The sequence below is a fragment of the Sorex fumeus genome, unplaced genomic scaffold, assembly GCF_029834395.1.
Source record: "Sorex fumeus unplaced genomic scaffold, SorFum_2.1 ptg000098l, whole genome shotgun sequence".
NCBI classification, from domain to species: domain Eukaryota; kingdom Metazoa; phylum Chordata; class Mammalia; order Eulipotyphla; family Soricidae; genus Sorex; species Sorex fumeus.
The window spans coordinates 6,527,061-6,549,439 of record NW_026606155.1 but is presented as its reverse complement, the minus strand read 5'-3'; the positions used below and the strand labels follow the sequence as shown (position 1 = coordinate 6,549,439).

General features: G+C 42.8%; 1 protein-coding gene across 2 annotated transcripts in view; it reads left to right on the top strand.

Moving 5' to 3' along the window:
* The window catches only part of TTC8 (tetratricopeptide repeat domain 8), a 71,589-nt gene that overhangs the window by 5,165 nt on the left and 44,045 nt on the right, over nucleotides 1–22,379 (top strand). Inside the window, exons 2-6 of one of the 2 annotated variants that reach the window (XM_056133621.1) lie at nucleotides 10,000–10,029; nucleotides 16,910–17,030; nucleotides 18,583–18,646; nucleotides 18,967–19,126; nucleotides 19,736–19,825. In XM_056133621.1, coding sequence (XP_055989596.1) covers nucleotides 10,000–10,029; nucleotides 16,910–17,030; nucleotides 18,583–18,646; nucleotides 18,967–19,126; nucleotides 19,736–19,825 — 465 coding nt within the window. The remainder of the gene's footprint in view (nucleotides 1–9,999; nucleotides 10,030–16,909; nucleotides 17,031–18,582; nucleotides 18,647–18,966; nucleotides 19,127–19,735; nucleotides 19,826–22,379) is intronic. The other variant, XM_056133622.1, reaches the window with a different exon arrangement.

Genomic DNA, 22,379 nt, shown 5'->3' with positions numbered 1-22,379 from the left:
CTGGAATATGGAGGATCTGGGTGGAGGATGCTCAGCCCCGATCTGAGCAGGCTTGGCGATCTCAGCCCCGGAACCCGCATGCCTTTGTTCCTCTGCTGGTACCTTCATGCGTGTGGAGAGTGGTCTCAGAATGGTGGTGGCTGGTTCTGGAGGTCTGGAGACCTGGAAGAATAGAACAAACAAATCAAGGACATCATCTAAAATCTCCCTAATTAGCTCCTACACAAGATTAGAAGTCAGGTGTTTTTATTTGGCTTCTACAAATTCATTAGGTCTAACTGACATTCTTGAAAGGGTTTTTTTTTTCCCCACCAACAGTATACTTTCATTAGTGAGATTATTATTCAGATTTGTAGGAGCAACATAAAGCTTCATGGAAAAGCAACAGCTTCAAGAGAACTCATAGCTTTGAAACTAGTTTTGCAAGAGTTAAGGAGTGTCTTTTTTCTCTTTTTTTGGTGGGGCGGGGGGAGTAAAGCAAGGTAGTTTTTATTGATTGAAACTTGCTTAGAAAGATGTGAGAAAATAGAAAGAAAGAAAATGTGTTTAGGGAGAACACAGGCTTCTCCAGAGAGTGGAATATCCAAATTGGCAGAGGTCTGTTTGCAAACAGAATATTTCACACTTGGGTTTTTGTGTGTGTGTTTGTTTGTTTTTTGTTTTGTTTTGGGGCCACATTTAGTTGTACTGAGGGCTTGCTCCTGCCTCAGAGCTCAGGAATCACTCCTGGTGGAACTTGGACTTGGGGTGTTATATCAGGGGCGATCAAACCTGGGTTGGTCTCATGCAAGGCAAGGGCCCTATCTGCTGTGCTATTTCTCTGATCCCCTTTCCTTGGAAGGTTAAGTCTTGTTTTCAGTTATTTATTTATTTATTATTGGAACTGTGATTTTTGACAATAATAATGAAAAAGGGCACTTGCTGTTGTCCAGATTAACCATTTGACATGTTTATGATCATTCATTATCACAATAGCTCTTGTTAAGGCCTCTCTTGTTCCATTGCCCTATTTGTTGAGAAATCAACTTAGACCCGAATGACACATAATTGGTTTCTAATACTGTAAACTTGCGTCTAAAATGTTAATTTGTTGCATTCTTTTGCTACTTTGAACAAGAGGTGATAGGTTTAGCACCTATGACTATTACCGTAGGCCTAGGAGAATAATCAGTACCAGAAACTTAAAATACTTTTTTCCTTTCTTTCCTTTATTTTCTTTCTTATTTTGTCTTTGGGGGGCCATATCCAGTAGCACTTAAGGTCAGCCCTGGTCGTGCTCAGGGGCCCAGATGTGCTGAGGATTAAACCTGGGACTTATGCATATGCTTGTACTTATTGAATGATCATGCCACCTTCTTTCTTTTGATTTGTTTGGCTGAGACAGTTACTTTGCGGAGGAACTTTATATTATTTCTGGAATAATGAGTAGCATTTCTCCAGGAATAGGAGTTTCACTTGATGTTATCTCCCCAGCTGGGTTTTGGATACCTAGAGAGACTGCTGAAAAGTTTTCAGGGCTGCTTCCCGCTGTGATTCTCTGACCCAGCCTTCAGACACTGTACTTTCTCACTGTAGGTTTCTCTTGGCACCAGTTCCTGTCTTTTGTACCCAGTCGCCATTTCATTTTGGAAGTATTCCCCAGTGTAACTGGAAAATATTTCCAAATTAATAAATCCCCAAGTTTGATGAAGTCATGCCTTTTTTGCAATTATTTAAACACTTCCAAATATTTTTGTGAGAGTGCCGATGCTAATAACAAAAATCTTTTGGTAAATTGAGAAAGTTTCTTTGATTAAAACTTGCATTTTTTTTTAATTGGATCGTGCAAATTGTCTTTCTTTCCCTTAGACTATGAGCCCTGGATGGCAGGTCTGTAATGTCGGGCCCAGGCCCATATTTTTGCTGAGTAGTTGCATGTTGACTGTTGCTTTATTTTATTTCTCTTTGTCCCATGGAGAGGTGAGATCATTCAATATTTGCCCTTCTCCCCACTGGCTTATTTTACTTAATATGATATCTTTCATTTACATCTGTATCACTGTATCACTGTCATCCTGTTGTCCATCGATTGCCTCGAGCAGGCACCAGTAACGTCTCCTTCGTTCTAGCCCTGAGATTTTAAAAAGTGCCACATTCGAGGCTCTTTCAGGGTCAGGAGAATGAGACCCATCATTGTTACTGGTTTTTGGCATATTGAATACGCCACAGGGAGTTTGCCAGACTCTGCCGTGTGGGCAGGATACTTTTGGTAGCCTGCCAGGTTCTCCAGAGTAAGAACTAGATAATAAGATGTTGCTTCCAGAAGCTGGGTTTTATAGTCTCTGGGTCTTGGCCGTTGATGGGATTACATGGCGCTGGGGGCAGTTGGTGGGTGTAACGCCTACATACTGGAAGATGGGGGATCTGGGTGAGGAGGCCCAGTCCCAATCCGAGCAGGCTTGGAAATCTACACCCCGGGTCTTGCACACCTGGGTTCCTCTGCCGGTTTTTCATGTGTTAAGGCTCTTCCAAATGTGTGGACAGTGGTCTTAAGCATGGCTGTGGCTGGTACCGGAGGTCTTCAACTGCCGGGGCTCTGCTCGGGGTGGGGAGGGAAGCTCAACCCACCCTCCTCCAAGGGGCCCTGGTGAGGACAGCCAGGCGTGGATGCAGGAGACTCTGCGCTGTTCTCTTCTGGGAGCTGGATTTTATAGTCTCTGGGTCTTGACCGTTGATGGGATTACACTGCACCAAGGGCAGTTGGTGGGTGTAATGCTTATATACTGGAAGATGGGGGATCTGGGTGGAGGAGACCCAGTCCCAATCTGAGCAGTCTTGGAGATCTATGTTCCAGGTCTCGCACATCTGGGTTCCTCTGCCAGGGTTCCTCTCATTTACATCTAAGTTGCAGCAAACTGCAAGATTTTATCTTTTCTTATGTTGCATAGTATTTTGTTATGTGTATGTAAAGGTAAAGGTAAAGGCCCTCCCGTTGTTCGTCGATTTGCTCGAGCGGGCCCAGTAATGTCTCCATTGGAGACTTTGTTGTTACTGTGTCTGGCATATCAAATACTCTCGGTAGCTTGCCGGGCTCTCCGAGAGGGGCGGAGGAATCGAACTCGGGTCGGCCATGTTGGCCGCTTGTAAGGCGAACGCCCTACCCGCTGTGCTATCGCTCCACCAACTTATTTATCCAGTCATCAGTATTGAACATTTGTGTTGTTTCCATATCTTGGTTATCGTATTAAACTGCTGCAATAAACAGACATAGTTGTGCTGCTCTCTCTCTCTCTCTCTCTTTCTCTCTATTTTTAGCTATTCTCAGGGCTTACTCCTGACTTTGCACTCAGGGAATCACCCCTGGCAATGCTTAGAGCACCATATGGAGGTGCTGGGGATTGAACTCAGTTTGGCTGTATGCAAGGCAAGTGCCCTACCCACTGTATTATCTCTCTAGCCCCTTGATTTTTTTTTTTAAATCAATTGAGAACATACTGAATTCCTCCAGGAGAGTGTTTCTAATAGTAATTATCATCACTGAGATTTCTCTGGGTTCTCACTGCTTTTTTGGAGGAAGTTAATGATGTGAAACTAGAAACTCTTGGAAGCTAACAGAAATTCAATCATAGTTGAACTGGAAGGGCCTCAGTGCCCAGCAGTTCGCTGATGGAGCCTCGTCCACTCCTCTTGACTCTCAGGCCAGGTTTTTAGACATCTCCATCTGAGAGTGCTTTTCCTCTACAACTCTGAATTACCATTCCTGTGCCACAAAGCTGATTGTGGGGACCAAATGTGATTTGAAGTAGTGCTTGGATTCATGGCAGAGCAAGGAAATTAAATTATTTCTTCTGGGGGCCAAATGGATTCATTTTCGCTTTTGCTTTTGCTTTTATCTGTTTATTTTATTCCTCCCCAACCAAAAATAACTTATTTATTTTGTCTTTTGACTTTGCACATTTTTCTCCCAGATGAGGAGAGTCTCCTTAAAATGATTTTTTTGTTAGTATTTTTAATCAGTCTAGGGAGCTATTAAAAATATTTTGGTTCTGATCCCAGTGTTTGGGATGAAACTACCTCTGAGACTTTCCTTGTACATTTATTTCTATTTAAGAGAGACCAGTTTGGTTGAGGAGTGTCATTAAAAAAAATGTAAATAGCGCTTTGTACTTTCCATTAGGATATCTAGATTTTATTTAATTTGATTCTCACGAAGGTCAAGGTTAATAGCTGGTTTCCTGGGGGTAATTCATTTTTGTTTTCATACAGAAATACTAACGGGTGTATAATAACCTTTTAGATGATAATAACATGGCGTGTGGCAGTGGGGATGGGCTTTTGGAGAAAATGGGATTGTGAATTGCATTTGCCAAGCACAGAATGGCGAGAGACAGGCAGCAGGATGGCAGCACTCAGGCTATTATGGTTCTGATGTGTTAAGTATAAAGAAGGATAAACAGCCAATTCAACAGTTTCCCCTGGATTACGAGACTGTAGTAAGAACAGCGATTCATAAGGAGAAGTTATCTCTTCTCAAAGTAATCTTGATATCTTGACAGAGAAAGTGGTTCAGACTTACAAGCTCTCAGAGGAAGAAATGCAAACGGCACTCACTGCACAGGGCACTGTAACCTAGAGGGGGCTTGCTTCTCCAGCTCAAACTCATCATCCTGATTAGTTGCTTAATCTGATTACTGTTCTTCCTCTCCGTCTGTCAGATTCATGGCTTTAAAAGCAAACCTGAATTTTTTTTTAAGTTGCACTATAATGAAACAGTTCATAAAAATATGCAAGTTTTCAGGCAGTTCAGGCTTTAAAAAAAAAGACAATCTGCTTTTATTAATGGGGTAGATTTCTGATAGCTTTTCAAATCCTAAAAATCAGGGAGTGGGAGTGTGAGCTGTATCTCACATTTTCCATCTCCGTCTTGGCGCCGAGTGAGAGCTGTTACAGAGAGGAAGGCATTCCTGTGATTGGTTAGGAGAGAGAAAGAAGAGGCAGAAAACCCCTGGTTTAGATGAAAGATGTGGAACCAGGCCTCCCCAGTGAACTGTGTGTTAGTCGTTGGTTGAGAAAATGATTTGGTGCTCCAAGCCAGAAAATATGTTTCTGTGTGATTGTGTAATTTCTTTCCTCTTTTGTGCCGTGGAGACTGTGGCTGACTTAATCATTGGAGACAAGACCTCGTGTAGTAGTTTTTATTTTTCCCTTTTATGCCTTCATGTGCTGCTAAATTATGCAGATTTATCCCCATCTGGCCCCTGCGTTCCTTGATCTGTCCGCCCTTTAGAAACCTATCCAGTTCTCGGCTCTCTTCCATTTTCTCCCCCTTTCTGTTATTGCTGTAGTTTAAGGGTAGAACTGGGCAGACTCATTAGTCAGAGTGAGAACTGAGGGCAATTAGGAAGTCACATTCTGAATGATCTGGAGAGTTAATCCCCTGAAGGAAGAGCAGCAACCTTGGAGAAAACCTTAACCGAAGGGAGGAAGGAAGGAAGCAAACTGATGGGAATTGAAGTTGATGCTAATGAGTACTCCCTGCTTCTAGGCGGTGCCTTTTGCTCACTCTCTTCATCCTTGTCCTCTCGTGCTTGGAAAAAAGAGCCAAAGGGATGTTTTCATGGAGCATGTTTTATCTGGGAGTGCGTTTTGAGAAAACCTATCCTGGGACCCCGGGATAGCTCAATGGGAGAGCCATTCTGCAGCGGTTCGAAGGGGAGGGCTGGGAAATGGAGTGTGGCTTGTTCAGGGACAGATATCGAAATGGCTCCCCAAGGGTCAAGCCCTGGGATTCCGACTCCCTCTAGGCCTGCTCCAGCCTATTCAACTCAGTTGACGCCCCTGGAAATAACTTGCAATACCCCCAGTAGATCCTATGTGGATGGTTTAAATTTTAAGTCGCCAACTGGGGTTGAGAAGATAGAGTTATAGGAGGTTCGGGGACCTCCCTTGTAGACAGCCGATCCTCTGTCTCCGACCCTGTGGATAGGCCACTGTGCACCACCAGGTGTAGCTCCAAAACCAAAAACACCAATCACAAACTATTAATTGTGAGACTTCCAAAGATGAAGTTCTCCGGGGTTAATCGAAAAGCTCTACCCCTTGTCTATAAGTGAACAACTCCTCTTTTCCTGTATATTACCATTGTTTCTGGTGGACACTAGCACGGCGCCATGCCCTTAGAGTCTTCTCATTTGTGAGATCAGGATGATGTCCACAGACATAGGTCAAAGGACTGTTGTGAGGCTCCATTCACGGATACGTGGGGAGGGGTGAACAGCCACTTCTGTGGTTCGGAAGTAGCCTGAGAGAACTGCAAGTGGGATCCTGTCATTTCGAGTTTCCTGAAAGGATGTTACTAACCTGGAAATCTTGTGTGAGATAAGTGTCCACAAAAATGTTGGTAACATGACGTTGACTAAACTTATCAATGTTGTTTCACCACTGGATAATTTTTGAATAATCTCTCTCCCTTTCCCTTGACTCCTTCCTTCATGTTCCTGTCACCTGTCCTCTTGCGAAGTCCTGTGCAATCGATCACCGTACTGGCATTTCGGGAATGACATGTTTTTCCTCCCACAGCAGGTTTTCAGAGCAGGGCCCCGGGAGGAGCTGGGGACCCTGACATATCCACTGCCCCACACCCACTTAGAAGTTGAGTCCAGCTTCCATCTCCACAGTTTCTATACGATGTGTTTTATTTTCATTTTTGCTTTTTTGCTTTTTGGTTCATACCCAGCGATGCACAGGGGCTAGTCCTAGCTCATGCACTCAGGAATTCCTCTGGTCAGTGCTCAGTAGGCCATATGGGATGCTGGCAACCAAACCTGGGTCGGCTGTGCACAAGGCAAACTACCCTACCCGCTGTGTGCTATCGCTCCAGCCCCGTGTCTCATTTTTGACTCTAACCTTCTGCTGTGACGTGCTGTTCCACAGCTCTTCACCTGCCTGATCAATCCCTTGTGTCAGCTGGAGGGGCGGAAAGGCAAAGCAGACAGGAAGGCTTGCTCTGGGAGCGGGCCCTGGACCCTCACAGGCTGAGTTGGCACTTTAAATTTGAACCCTAAGAGACGAGAGACGTGCATCTTCTTGCCCCCCGGGCAGAATAACAAGCTTTCAGCTTTTTCTTATTATTGTTGGCTTCTGCCTCCCTTCAAGGTTTGCTTTTCCATTTCCTTTCTATGCATGTCTGCAAATCTCCTGGGGGTGATTTTCTACCCCACTCTGTGGACCTTATCTTGTCTTTCTCCTGTGCTTTGTCCTAGGCTTCATTTCTGTCTTAATCCTTCCACCCCAATTCCCACCCCTTTTCTTTTTTTATCTCCAAGATGCACTGGCAAGAAAGAGCTCTGTTTCCTCTCTGCCTTGTGTGTGACCTTGAGTCAATTACAGGACATTTCTGAATTAGGCTTCCTTATCTGTCCAAAGGATGATAATACCTACCTGCTCAGATGGGTGTTAGGAGACTCAAATGAGCTCCTGGGACAGACAGAACTTGCAAGTAAGTAGAAGGGGCAATTGATGTCCCTTGTCTCAGTGCCTTAGAGAAAGCAAGTGTAGACCGTAGGACCTTGGCAATGAGGTCATTTTTCAGATCCATCTTTTGCATTCTGGCACTGAAATCCTCCAACTACTGTGTCTTCTTAGTTGCTGGATTTTACTGGGTCCCTCTGACTGTCAGCTAATCCCACCCTGGAAAACCCTCACTCTCTAGCCCATCTTCACCTTTTCCTCATAGGGTTGACCACTTGTCATGCTAAAGAAACTGCTTTTCCGTGCATCGTAGTCAGATGGGGCTTGGGACCAGGGGGCCACTCCTGGCCATACTGGATTGAACTGAAACCCTTGCATATGTTCGGGTTTACCATGTGAGCACCTCTCTAGTCCCCTGTAATTGGTTCTTCTTTTGTTGGGATCGGGAGTCCCCTGGCCCTGGGAGGCGCGGAGAGACCAGACAGACACAATTCCTGCAGGAGTACAAACGGGGTTTATTTAGACCAGCATGCTGGGGCTCCACAGCATATCCCAGAGTGGGCAGTGGCTGAGAGCCCCGAGCTTCTTCAAAGAGGGTCTTATATGGACCTTCACCGGCCGTTACAACAAAGCCCGCGCATTCCATAGCCTATAGATTCAGAAGTCAGCAGTTACATACATCGATTGTTATTATAAGCAAGGTTATGGTGGGAACATTAAGCCTTGGGTAATCTCCTCCAGCCACTGCATCCTGGGTCATCCATCACCCAAGACATTTGCAGGGTTCTCATCACCCAAGACATCTGCAGGATTCTTTATAGGAACAATGCATTCCAGGGACAGTGAATACGCCTGAACCCTGTCACTCTTGGTTTCCCAAGGAGTTACGTCCTGTTCTGCTCACATTCACAAGAAGTTATATCTGGTTGCAAAGCAGCCCAGCAGTTTTACAGAAAGCAATATTGCAAGTTAGCTGAAGCAAGCAAAAACTTAATGCCCTAATATGGATTCTTTCACTTTATCCCTCTTCCCTTCCATTTGCTGTCGTGTTGGTGGTTGTGGTCAGGGGTCATGCACCTTTTGACCTGGGGCCCCACACACTTTAGTAGCAGTGCTCACACACGCTTGGTTGTGGGGTTGGGGATCACAAACATCAGTGCTACTAGGATCATGTTTCACATGTGGGTTGGTGTCAGGGATCAAACTCAGGCCTCATGTTTACAGGACAGGTACTTGGGCTCTAAGCTATCACCCTTCTACTGTAGTCTTAAAAAAATACTTAGGGTATTCGTTTTGGCCTTTAGAACTGCAAAAAGCAAAGAAAACAGTTGATCTTTTGTCTTTGTTTTTTTTTTTTTTGCTTTCTGGGTCACACCTGGCAATGCAGAGTTTACTCCTGGCTCTACATTCAGGAATTACTCCTGGTGGTGCTTGGGGGACCATATGGCATGCTGGGAGTCAAACTTGGGTTCAGCCATGTGCAAGGCAAATGCCCTACCTGCTGTACTATTGCTCCAGCCCCATCTTTGTTTTCCCCCCTGATTCTTAGTTTCTCAATAAAACATGAAGCATTGAATAGAGACTGGTAACTATAAACGTATATGTATAAGATTTTTATGAGTAAAATTATAATGAGTCTGATTTCTTGTTGGACCAAGAAATAGATTATGAGTCAGATTTCTTGTTGAACTTGTCCTTCCTTCCTCCCTCCCTTCCTTCCTTCCTTCCTTCCTTCCTTCCCTCCTTCATTCCTTCCTTCCCTCCTCCCTCCCCCTCCCTCCTCCCTCCCCCTTCCTTCCTTCCTTCCTTCCTTCCTTCCTTCCTTCTTTCTTTCTTTCTTTCTTTCTTTCTTCCCTCTTTCTTTTTGGGACACACCTGGTGGTGCTCAGTGCTTACTTCTGGCTCTGTGCTCAGGGATCACTCTTGGAGGGGTTTGGGGGAATCATATGGGGTGTTGGGAACTGAACCCATGTTGGCCATGTGCAAGGCAAACATTCTACTTGCTGTACTGTCTCTCTGGAACCCTTAGAAAATATTTCTTTTTCTTTTTTTTATTTTATAAGTTAGTTTACAATATTTGATTACATTTATTCTTCAAACACTAGTCCCACCACCATTACACCTTCCTACCACCAAATTCCCAAGCTCTAATCTGTGTCCCAAAACACAACTGAAATAATGTGTTTTGTATTGTCTATTATGAAGAACTGCTGAACATGCTTACAAAACATGCTTCCTTCATATAGGAAACAGTGTGAAGATTGTTCTATTTTGGCAGGAGCCATTAATACATTCTTTAGGATATCACTAGCATGTTAAAAGTTTGGGTGATGTGAGCTTTGGTATATATATATCTGAAAATATGTATATATCATGTATATATATATTTCTCCCTATGATTTGTTGCCTACTGTCTGAACCCCATCAAATGTCGTGTGTTAATTATGGAGAATGGGTAGGGAGTGTCTTATGATGTGTCCAGGAATATGTTCACTCATATTAGAAACCGTTTCTTAAAAAAATGTCTGATACCTTCTTAATGCTTCCCAGGAACCGGATCCTGAGTTACCAGTATGTCAGGTAACAGTTTAGCTGCACCCTTTAGTTTAGAAAAGGCTTTAGATGCTTCCGCTTAGTTGTCATTACAGATTAGAGGCCTTGCTGTGCGCTGCCCTGTGGGGTTATAAAATTAGCCGTGCTTCCCAGACCTTCTGTGGCTTCGTAGCACACTATAATGTTTCTGGTGCTTTTGTGTCTGTAGACGAATAGCCCTTTTAGAACTCTTGCACTTTATTAAGACAAGGAGCTTAAGTAGGAATGATTGCTATTGACCAGAAGCAGGAAAAAATAAAGAAGGCAGCAAGAGGAACCAGAGGCTTTGGCAGAAAGAAGTCAATGGAGTCACATGGCAGAGAAGACTGAACTCTACTGTGGCGTAGGGCAGGACGGTGGAGGAAGAGTAGGCTGACTGTTAGGGAGAGCCTGTCCCTCACCAGACCACAAATCTGGTCAAGTTGGTGAGAGGCAGAAGGGAGCCAGAGAGAACCGCCAGCCGGGTCGGGTTAGAGGCAGTTCTGGTTAGGAGACCCACTACCTGTCTAGTGAAGATTTCCACCCAAAGGGGTTTCAGTAAGGTTGGAAATAATGAAAAAGGAGTGTTATAAACCGGAGAGCTGAAGTACTGCCAGGTGTTTGTCCTGCCAACTGAGAGAGAATTCTGACAGTGGGGTTTTTTTTTTAGGTAAACAATTTAAAAGACATATGGGGTTCATGAGTAATCATCAGACATTTTAGAAGAAAAAAATATGCAAAGTACTTGCCTGTGTAGTATTAAGCAAACACTGTAACTAGGTTAAATTTTAACACTTATTCCAGAGGATGCTTTTGGAATGTTCATATCATGATTTCCTATTTAGAGGTGCAAAACTATTTTTTGTTTGTTTTGGAGTCACACCTGGATTTGCTCAGGGCTTACTCCTGGCTCCGCACTCAGGAATCACCATTGACTAGGTTAAGCGGACAATACATGACGCTGGGGATCTAACCAGGGTTAGCCTCATGCAGGACAAACACCCTAACTATTTTACTATCTCTCTTGCCCCGGCAGAATTATTTTTTGCATAACACGTGTAGCAAGTCATTTGAAAAAAAACATAGTTCATAAGAAAGAGTAGGTTGTTTGTAGTTTTCAATAAGAGTGGAAGGTTTTGATTAAAATTGAAGATTCAAAATTTGCTTTGTTGGTATAAACTAAAAGTGGTATTTGGATGTTAGACAAGCCTCCATTATAGTTCTTCTCCAGGAAGAACCCGGGTTTAGCATTATTCCTGTTTTGCTCTCAAAGACTTAACTCTCTCATGGGTAGTAGTTTAAAAGGGAGTCTTGTGAGCTTACTTTGGATATTTTTGTCTTTCTTTTAATTTTTTGTTTTTGAGTCACACCTGGAGATGCTCAGGGATTACTCCTTACTCTGCACTCAGGAATCACTCCTGGTGGTGCTCAGGGAACCATAGGGGATGCTGGGGATCGGACCCAGGTCTGTGGCATGCAAAGCAGGTGGTTCACCCACTGTACTATGGCACTGACCCCTAAAATATATTTTTACAACTTAAAAATAGATGAGCATTTGCAAAAATAATTTAGTATCCTGTGTCTGTCTAGGTTTCCATTTTCCTAGATAAGGCAGACGTGTTAAATGTTACCGGTGGTGCCTAGAATGTTGGAATCCGGGCTCCATGAAGTTATTCAAATAATTTTTTCAAATACCTTCTTATGTATCTTAAAACTGCTGGCTGTGGGGCTGGAGCGATATAGTACAGCAGGTAGGGAATTTGCCTTGCATGTGGCTGACCTGGGTTCGATGCCTGGCATCCCATCCGGTCCTCTGATTCCTGAGTACTGAGCCAGGAGTAACTTCTGAGCTTTGTTGGGTGTGACACACACAAAAAAACAAAAGCCAAATAAATAAATCACTGGCCTTGATTTTATGTTAAGAGCAGTAGAATCATTTTTATTTTGGGAGGAGGCTTCTCCCAAGTGATGCTCAGGAGGCCGTGCTCCCCTTCTATCCCTCCCTTGGCAGTGCTCAGTCAGCAGTTCTGAATGAGGGTGAGGACTGGTGCTGCCCAGGCCCAGGAGTGCCTTTATTACCCAGGTCACCCAGGTGGTATGAAAGGGCTCCCCGGGCCATACTACACAAGTCTGGGGGCCATTTGGTGCTGGGGATTGAACCCAGGTGCACCTTAACCTCTACACTATCTCTTGGCTCAACCCAGAACAATTTAAATCGTTTTACTCACCAGTAAAGTTTTCACCTTTTCAGATATTTACTTTCATCATAAAAATTGAATTTATCTCTTGGAAGATGGACCAAGTTAGCTTTTTCTTGAGATTAGTTGTCAGCTCTTACTGCAAGAGTAAGGTCTTATAGAGTCAATTTAGCGGGTGCATGAGAAGGGATAGTGTTTCACAGAGGGGGAAAAAATTGCTGTGATGATGATTCATGTAGGAGAGGGGAAGAACATGCTTTTCCCTTTAAAAATGCTAAAGCATCTATTATTTTTATTGATTTCACAGCAGTTCCAACCCATAGGTATTTAAATGCACTTATATAAACAACAGCTTTTAAAAACTGCCAGACCCTGGCATTTATGAATAAATTAATCATAACTGATTAAAACCAAGTTTATGTTTTTATTTGGGTACCAGGGGCAGTTTGGGATCACAGTGCTTTGTTATGTATTTTATTTTAAACCATGATTAGTTTTGAAATTGTTTTTTAAGACAGGCAGAGAATTTTAAGGCTGTAAAAAAAATACTACTTGGCTTGTTTCCAAAATAAAAATGAAAAAAAAATTTTTTTTATGCTTTTCCCTTTAAAAATGCTAAAGCATCTATTATTTTTATTGATTTCACAGCAGTTCCAACCCATAGGTATTTAAATGCACTTATATAAACAACAGCTTTTAAAAACTGCCAGACCCTGGCATTTATGAATAAATTAATCATAACTGATTAAAACCAAGTTTATGTTTTTATTTGGGTACCAGGGGCAGTTTGGGATCACAGTGCTTTGTTATGTATTTTATTTTAAACCATGATTAGTTTTGAAATTGTTTTTTAAGACAGGCAGAGAATTTTAAGGCTGTAAAAAAAATACTACTTGGCTTGTTTCCAAAATAAAAATGAAAAAAAAATTTTTTAAGCCAAAGCCCCATCTGCTGTTTTTATTAAAATCTCAAGAATTGTTCACATTGCCAAGAATGGTTCTTTGCATACAATCTGATGTTTAATCAGGCAGTGATATATGTTTTGCAAGGTCATTTTTTGTTAGGACAGAAGTCAGGGAGATTAATATTTTCAAATGCAAGATAAAATTGAAAATGAAATAATGTTTTCAGTAAGATCTTATTACAGATCTTTTAATATTAAAATTCATATGTATAGATATTTACCTCTTAAGCGTTAGAGTTTAAAAACTGAACAAATAGACCTATTTAGGTTTTTTAAAAAGTGAATTTTTATGGAATAAAAATTTTGAAAGATAGATTTAGTTTTTGTGCTTTGGGTTTTTAGTTTGGGGGGTTGGGGTGGAGATAGTGGATTTGTTTTCCTTTAGCCTACTATAAAAAAAGTATCCCCTTGATATTTGGGAAATTAGTAGGAAGATGGATATTCAGAAGCATGATGAATTGGACTGTGAGGTAGACTGGACCAAGAGATAACAAGTAAGTACTTGAAAATAGTTTTAAAAATATGAGTATGAATGGTTAACAGCCAACTATATATATATATATGATACAATAATAATAACTTAACCTGTAGGGCCAGAGAGATAGTATGGCGTTTCCCCTCCCTCAGGAACCAGGCAGCGCTCTGGGAGGTGGAGAGAGTTTTATTTCGCTAGAGGACTCAGCAAGTTTTGCACCTAAAAGACTGAGCACCCACTAGAGATTTTGTAGTAACAGAACTTCAGAGTCAGGGTTACTCATGGCAGAGTGAGGGAAATATCACACAAGTGTGTCAGGGTGAGACAACACATTGATCTGTAAAAACAGAACCAAAAAAAACCAAAAGAGCAAATAACAACAACAACAACAACAACAACAACAACAACAACAAAACAACAAGAAGAAATAGGCGTCCCTGATTGTAGTAATGAGCAAAGAGAGGGACAGGAGGACTGGAGGATAGGACAGATAGGCTAGTAAGGAGGGCGTTTGCCTTGCACGCCGCTGACCCCATCCTCAGTTCCATCCTCGGTTCCATCCTCGGCATCCCATATGGTTCCCCGAGCAATGCCAGGAGTAGTAATTCCTGAGTGCAGAGCCAGGAGTAACTCCTGAGCATCGCTGGGTGTGACCCAAAAAGCAAAACAAATAAATAAATCATTAAAAAAAAAAAGAGAAATAAAAAGAGAGGGACAGGAACTAGACTTCCCACCACATTGGAAGCAGATTTCTCTTTGCAGTAGTAAAAGTGTTAGGGTGCTTGTCTTGCATCCCATGATTTCTGTTTAATCCCTGGCACCCCAGTATGCTCCACTGAGCACTGCCAGGTGTGATTCCTGAGCATAATATCTGTAAGCACCACCAGATATGACCCAACACATCCTGTACTCCTAAGTCTGTCCCCCTCCACACCACCAGAAAACTTGACTCTAAGAAGTCCATTATACTAGATCACAAATCCGAGACCTGAAGCTTCACCAACTTCTCACCATCCCCACAAAAGTCTGTCTCCGTCATGGCAGCGTCACAGACTCCTGTCTTCTGCTGCCCCCATCTGCCTTTTTCTTTTTGGCTTTTTGGGTCACACCCAGTGGTGCTTAGGGATTGCTCCACCGGAGCGATAGCACAGCGGGTAGGGCGTTCGCCTTACAAGCGGCCAACATGGCCGACCCGAGTTCGATTCCTCTGCCCCTCTCGGAGAGCCCGGCAAGCTACCGAGAGTATTCGATATGCCAGACACAGTAACAACAAAGTCTCCAATGGAGACGTTACTGGGCCCGCTCGAGCAAATCGACGATCAACGGGAGGGCCTTTACCTTTATACAACTTAGATGGTGCTGAAAAATACTGCTGGCTGAAGGAGTGCATTTCTGGTCCCCGGTATGAGGACTCTGCGCGTTTGCGCGCTCCTCATCCTTCCTCTCTCACCTCCGTTGCCCTCATTCAGCCTGGCTGAGTCAGGCATCAGAGGCAGTTCTGTAGCACGGTGAATCCAGAGCCTCCCCAAATTTCCCTTTACACCTCTATTTAGCACCAATTCTGTGCTGCAAGAATTAAGAGTTGCCTTTTCTTCAAGTGTCTGCAGGACACCAAGTTTGTTTTCTGCTTCTACTCTATAGTGAAGCAGAAAGGTAAAACTTAAAGAAGCAATTAAAAAAATTTTTTTTCGAGGTGTGGGGAGGCATGCCTGGCATTGCTTATGGAACCATGTTGCTCCAGGGATCAAACCCATTTCTCTTTCATGCCAAGCATGAGGTATCTCCCCGACTAGTTTTAAACTGTATCACTGTATCACTGTCCTCCCGTTGTTCATCGATTTGCTTGAGTGGGCCCAGTAACGTCTTCATTGGAGACTTTGTTGTTACTGTGTTTGGCATATCGAATACGTCACAGGTAGCTTGCCAGGCTCTGCCGTGCGGGCGAGATACTCTCAGTAGCTTGCCAGGCTCTCCGAGAGGGGCGGAGGAATCAAACTCGGGTTGGCCATCTTGGCTGCGTGCAAGGCAAATGCCCTAGCAGGTAGGGCGTTTGCCTTGCATGCAGCCAAGTTGGCCGACCCAGGTTCGATTCCCAGCATCCCATATGGTCCCCCAAGCACTGCCAGGAGTGATTCCCGAGTTTTAAACAATCACGAAATACTTAGTTCTATACACCCATAGAATGTTTTCAGATTTCTGTTTCCCTTCATCCTTCCCCATACTTTCTAGTAGGTTCCCAACTGACTAGACTACAGAATGCCCGAGGATATATACCGATTAGCTATTGAGAATTGGGACAAATTGATGATAGCACAGTTCAGTATTTTGGGAATTGTTGCATAAAAAAAAATGTAGGTAGAAAATTCAAAAGTGAGCCATGTTAAAAAAGAAAAGATTCCATTCTGAGAAAGTGTGAGGAAATTATATTGTTTGTCAGATATCTCCATGCATCACAGTAGAAGTATAAGGGATGTTCTTTGAGAAAGAATGAGGGAAGTAGGTTTAAACCATCAGGGATGTCTTCATGAAGAATTTGACTTTCAAAAAGAAATACCATTGGTTATTGCTTTATTTATTTGTTTTTAAATGATTTTTCTACTCAAAACTTATTCTAAAAATCTTATTTTATATACACAGCAGAGTCTGGCAAACTCTCCGTGGCGTACCCAATATGCCAAATACCAGTAACAATGATGGGTCTCATTCTCCTAAAGAGCCTTGAATATAATCTCAGGGCTAGGATGAAGGAGACATTACTGGGGCCTGCTTGAGGCAATCGACGAATAACAGGATGATCTGTGATCTGATCTGTGATCTTATTTTATATACAAAATGGCATGTTAAAAGACTTACCAGGTAATTACCATAATTTTATTTAGTAAGTAATTTATATTTGACTGTTTCTTGACTGATAATGGCTTTACCTTCATATATTAGTTTCTTGATCTAGTTCTTTAAATCGGTATACTGGATTAACTGCCAAACTTATGTGAGGAATGAATTTGGATGATAATAATAAATGGCTATGCAGTACTTTTTTTTCTTTTTGGGTCACACCTGGTGATGCACAGGGGTTACTCCTGGCTCTGCACTCAGGAATTACCCCTGGCGGTGCTCAGGGGACTAAGTGGGATGCTGGGAATCGAACCTAGGTTGGCCGCGTGCAAGGCAAGTGCCCTATCCTCTGTGCTATTGCTCCAGCCCCCTTTGCAGTACTTCTTAATATATGTTTTATTTTATTTGTGTTTGTAGGCAGCCTGGATTTTAAAAGCACGGGCGCTAACTGAAATGGTGTATGTGGATGAAATTGATGTAGATCAGGAAGGAATTGCGGAAAAGATGCTGGATGAAAATGCCATTGCTCAAGTGCCACGTAAATATTTTTTTTTCTGTTTAGTAACTAAAATGCCATTGGGTAGAGGAATACTTTATATGAGCACAAAATATTATATACATAAATCATTACCAAACAACCTGGGAGTGACCTCCAGGCGCAGAGCTAAGAGTTGTCCCTGAGCACCAAAGCCAAATGCCAAAAATAGATAAATAAACTTAAAGGTGTGAGATTGGAGGATAGTAATTTTATATTAAATCTATATTACACATTTAAAAATATTTTATATAAATGCATAATATTGAACCGCTCCTCTAAGATTTTAGAAGATTGTTTCTCTGGGAGTCTAAACTCAAGGAGCACCTACATAACAGAAGTGTTATAAATGGGCTTTTAAAAAACTATTCCCTCCAAAGCATCACCTGATTGATCTAACTGAAGATGATTTGCTCTGATGTGTGGCATGAGGGCATGGGGTGATTTTTCTGGGCTCTCAGTGCCTCTAAGAATTGTCATTGGAAGCCTAGTCCCAGCGTGCGGATGAGCTGCTATGAGTGGTACTAGATGCTTTAGCCATGACATATGGTGGCCTTGCTTGTACTTGATTAGTTGTGACAGTCAGCTATATATTTTGGAAGGCAATAGCTGTTTCAAAGTTTCAGTGGAAATTGAGGGAAAAGGTACATGTTTCGTGTTTCAAAAATTTCCTTTTATCCCCTCATGTTGCTTTTATGGAGCTAAAACTGGTAAATACTAGAGCCAGAGAGCTAGGACAGGGGTTCAGGTGTCTGCTTTGCATCAAGCCAACCCCACTTCCATCTGAGTAGTACAGAATCTCTGGGAGCAGCCCCAGGGCATACTGAGCACTGGTTGGAAAGCTCCCTTCTCACCTCCTCCTGAGTTAAATTCTAGCTGTGTGGGTCAGTGATTTTTCATTAGGAAAAGAAGTTTGTATTGAAAGCAAACCATGAGGATAGAACTATCACATTTATATATGGGCTGGAGCGATAGCACAGTGGTAGGGCGTTTGCCTTGCATGCAGCCAACATGGCCGACCCGAGTTCGATTCCTCCGCCCCTCTCGGAGAGCCTGGCAAACTACCGAGAGTATCTTGCCCGCACGGCAGAGCCTGACAAGCTCCCCGTGATGTATTCGATATGCCAAACACAGTAACAACAAAGTCTCCAATGGAGACGTTACTGGGCCCGCTCAAGCAAATCGATGAACAACGGGAGGGCCTTTACCTTTACCTTACCTTGAAACTTTGGGACCTGATAACCTTGGATTTGATTCACAGGTGTAGTAACTGTTTACTAAACTCTCCTAATTGTCCTGTTTACTTAACTCTCCTAAGCCTTCGCTAAATGGGTTAATACTACCCTCCCTACCAGCTTAGTGTGAATATTAAATGGGAAAAAATAAAGAACATGATAGATCATAAGTTAATGATAATCTCAGACATATTTCCTTAAAATGTATTTCCTGTTATTGATATTCTTTTAACTAGGCCAAGCACATTTTAACTAGATTAGCCAAGACATTTTACAATTTAATAAAACCTGTAGATGGAATTTACCGTCTCACCTCCTAGGTCCTGGAACCTCCCTGAAACTCCCCGGAACAAACCCAACAGGAGGGCCTAGTCCAGCCGTCAGGTTTGTGCTGGTTTCCTTGTTTCCTTTCCTCTGCCTCTGAACACCAACAGGCTGTGCTTAACTGTTGCTCTTCAATTTCTCTGTGTTTCTGTTTCATTATTTTTATTTATTTATTTTGAGGGGGGAGGGCATATCTAGCAGTGTTCAGGGCTTACTTCTAGCTCTTCACTGAGGAATTATTCCCAGAGGTGCTATGGGGGACCACATGGGTGCCAAGGATTGAACCCAGCTGCAGCTGCATTGAAGGCAAATGCCCTACCCACCCTACTCTCACTCGGGCTCCTGCATTGATCCTTTTTGCATTTTAACGATCTTCACAGGCCAATCACTCAAGCTGGGAGGCCAATTACAGGTTTCCTTCGGCCCAGTACTCAGAGTGGAAGGCCAGGCACCATGGAACAGGCTATCAGAACACCCAGAACCACCTACACAGCTCGCCCTATTGTCAGCTCGTCTGGGAGATTTGTCAGACTAGGAACGGTAAATTCTGTCAGTGTTACTACAGCCTTGGACTGCCAGAGGAACCTTATGTGGAGTCATTTTCTACTGCTATTATAATGGAAAATTATATGGAGGATTGGCGGTGGGGGGCAGGGTGGCTGGTGGCAGTGTTTGGGGCCACACCCAGGAATCCCCGTCTATGCTCAGGGATTACTCCTGGGGGTATTGGGGGCACCATGCTGTGCTGAGGATTATGCTTTAGCCCCTGGAAGATTTGGAAAGTGATTTTTTTCCTCCCTCTATATTGTGGGTGGAGCGATAGCACAGTGTTAGGGCGTTTGCCTTGCCAGTGGCCTGCCCAGCCGAGCCAGGTTCTATTCCTCCACCCCTCTCAGAGAGCCCAGCAAGCTACCGAGAGTATCTCACCTGCACGGCAAAGCCTGGCAAGCTACCCATGACGTATTCGATATGCCAAACACAGTAACAACAAGTCTCACAATGGAGACATTACTGGGCCCAGTAGAGCAAATCGATGAACAACGGGAAGACAGTGCTACAGTGCTATATTGCCTTTACAATATTTATGCAATTAGACGTGATTTATGTTTCAAAACAGTTTCTGGTTTCTTGTTCTCATTTCCCCCCTAGGCATCCATGCTTACAAGTGCTGATGGACCTTTTATAAATTTATCTAGATTGAACTTAACAAAATATGCACAGAAACCTAAATTGGCAAAGGTATGTACTTAAAATTAATTAATTTTTTTTCTGAAGTGGAGAGGTTTCGAAATGATGCTCAGGGGATCCAGGGACCTCTTTTGCCAGTTCTTAGCCAACTGAGCCCAGGGGTTCGGTTTTTGCTGCCACACCTGCTGCTGGGGGTGGGAGGTGGAGGCAGGGTTGCAGTTGGCAGTGCTTGGCAACCCTAGGGCTATCCCTTCCAATGCTAAGGCAACCATGCGTTGCCAGGGATTGAATTGGGGTTGGCTGCATGCTGTATTATTTCTCTGTTTCTCCTTAAAATGATTTTATGCTATGAATTAATCTAAACATCAGAATATTGTGGGAAATGAATGCAAGTTTGCACAAAAATATTTTCTCATAAATGTAAAATTTCTTTTAGTCTTACATTAAGGAAAATCAACTGGAAGTAAAGTTTATAAACTATTATAGGAAATTCTTTTTCTCCTGGTTAAGAACTGCAGTTTATAATTTATAATAGACAAAGAAGATCTGTAACATGATCTTTGAGGAATAAAGTTTCGGAGGGATCTATATGTATATAATTTTCACTTTTTAGAAAATTAATTTCTGGTTTTGTGGGATTTTTTGACAATTAAAGATTTTTTAAAATGGTATATTCCTTCTAAATAGTAATTAGCAATCTCAGAATTACTACTGAGAGCTGACAGTGACAGGCCATTATATTAGTCATCCTAATTATTTAAAGGTTGAATTTTTTTTTTTGAGAGAGAGAGAGAATGAGGAGAGAGAGGAAGGAAGTTTAAAATTATTCAGAATCAAAAACGCCTGGAAATCTCTGAACTCCGGTGTTTAGTTGTATTTTCTGTGAATTCTGAGTGTGCGCATGTGTTGAGCCCATTCCCGTGTTCATTCCTAGAACATTAGAACATTCCTAGTTCATTAGAACTCAGTTCTAATAGCATTTTAGTCTATCTTACTACATGTAAAAACACACACGAGAGAGTATGAAAATGTCCACTAGCCCTATAGACTTGAAGTTTAAATCCAGAAAAGAAGTGCCCGGGGGTAGATCAGCCTACGTTTATGCTGGTGACGTTTTTCTCGATTTCTTCTCTGACCGGGGTCAGGTCAGGTTGGTTGAGTAGACTCCTGGCGCTCTGCTTCTTTTCCCTTTTGACAGGAGAGCTGCCACCTGGGCTCTCTGACCCTCCTTTCAGACAGTTAACCCGAGGTGGGTGGACACCTGGTTTGCTAACCCAGGAGCATAGTCAGCGGAGACATTTTGCTCAGTTGTATTAGGATGCTTCCAGGGCAGATCTGGTCTGTTACTAGATGAGACAAGACTGGGTTCTGCACTGTCTGGGGTTGCATTTTGGGGCCACATCCAGTGGTAGCCAGGGGCTGTTCCTAGCACAGGGCCAGGGGTGACTCCTAGCTGAGCTTAGGGGATCATGCCGCTTTGGGGATATCAAAACTGGAGCACTCCTGCCCTTTGAGCCAACTCCCTGGCCCGAAATTTGTACGTGTTTAATGTGTTGTAGCACTAATCCCATACATCTCAGGACTCGTGGCTAGTACTGCACATAACCCAGAGTGTCTGACTGCCAAACTGAATCTTGGATGACCTGAGAATCTTTTCAATGCAGCAGCCACACCAACTGCATTCTTTTTTATAATAGGACACACGGGGCCGGGTAGTGTGAGTGTGGGGGGGTAGTGGAGGCTTTTTTTTTTTTTCAGGGCAGGTGGTGTTGCCTCCCAAACAGTGCTCAGAAGATCTGGAGCTCTGTTGCCCAGGTTCAGTGGTGCTGGGAACCACCAGGGAAACTCCAACGGTGCTTGGGGGTCCTCCTAGTTTACCCTTGGATGCTCAGGAGCCAATGTGGTGCCTGGGACTAATTAGAGGTATGCAAAACCTGCACCCCTGGCCCCTGGGCTATCTCCCCAACCCCTTGGTAGAGTTCACTTGTTTTTTCTTTATTTTGGTTGCTTTTAAGCCTTCTTTGTAAAGCACCTTGAGAGCATCCGGGTTGCTAGCCTCTTTGCAAGCATAAAATAAGGGTTTAGAGGGCTACTAAGAGGTAATCAGTAAATATCCACTTATCCAGATAAGGTAAGTACAGAGTCAGGGTAATGGTTCTCAGTCCTGGCTAAACGTAGGAAAAATGTAAGCAAAAAGCAGGTACTTTATATATAAACTCGACTTTGTTTCAGAAAGCATTCTCAGATTTCCCCTGTGTAAACTATCAAGATTGTAATCACTGTATAGTACAGGCAGTGTATAAGAAATTGACTAAATGTTTTAAGATACTCCACAACTTGCTTTTTTCATTTGTTTCTTACTGATAAGATAGTATCTATAATACTAAAAAAAACCATTAAATTATTTGAGTTTCCAGTTTATTTTCTATGAAAACAGAAATCAGTTATCAATAGCCATATTTTAGAATGAGTGATTATATAACAAATAATAGATAAAATCATCACATTAAACCCCAGGTACTTTAAAGGTTTACTTTGCTGTTTTGGTTCAGTCCAACTGCTGTTAAAATGACTTTTTCATTTTGATATAACAATAGATGTTTTT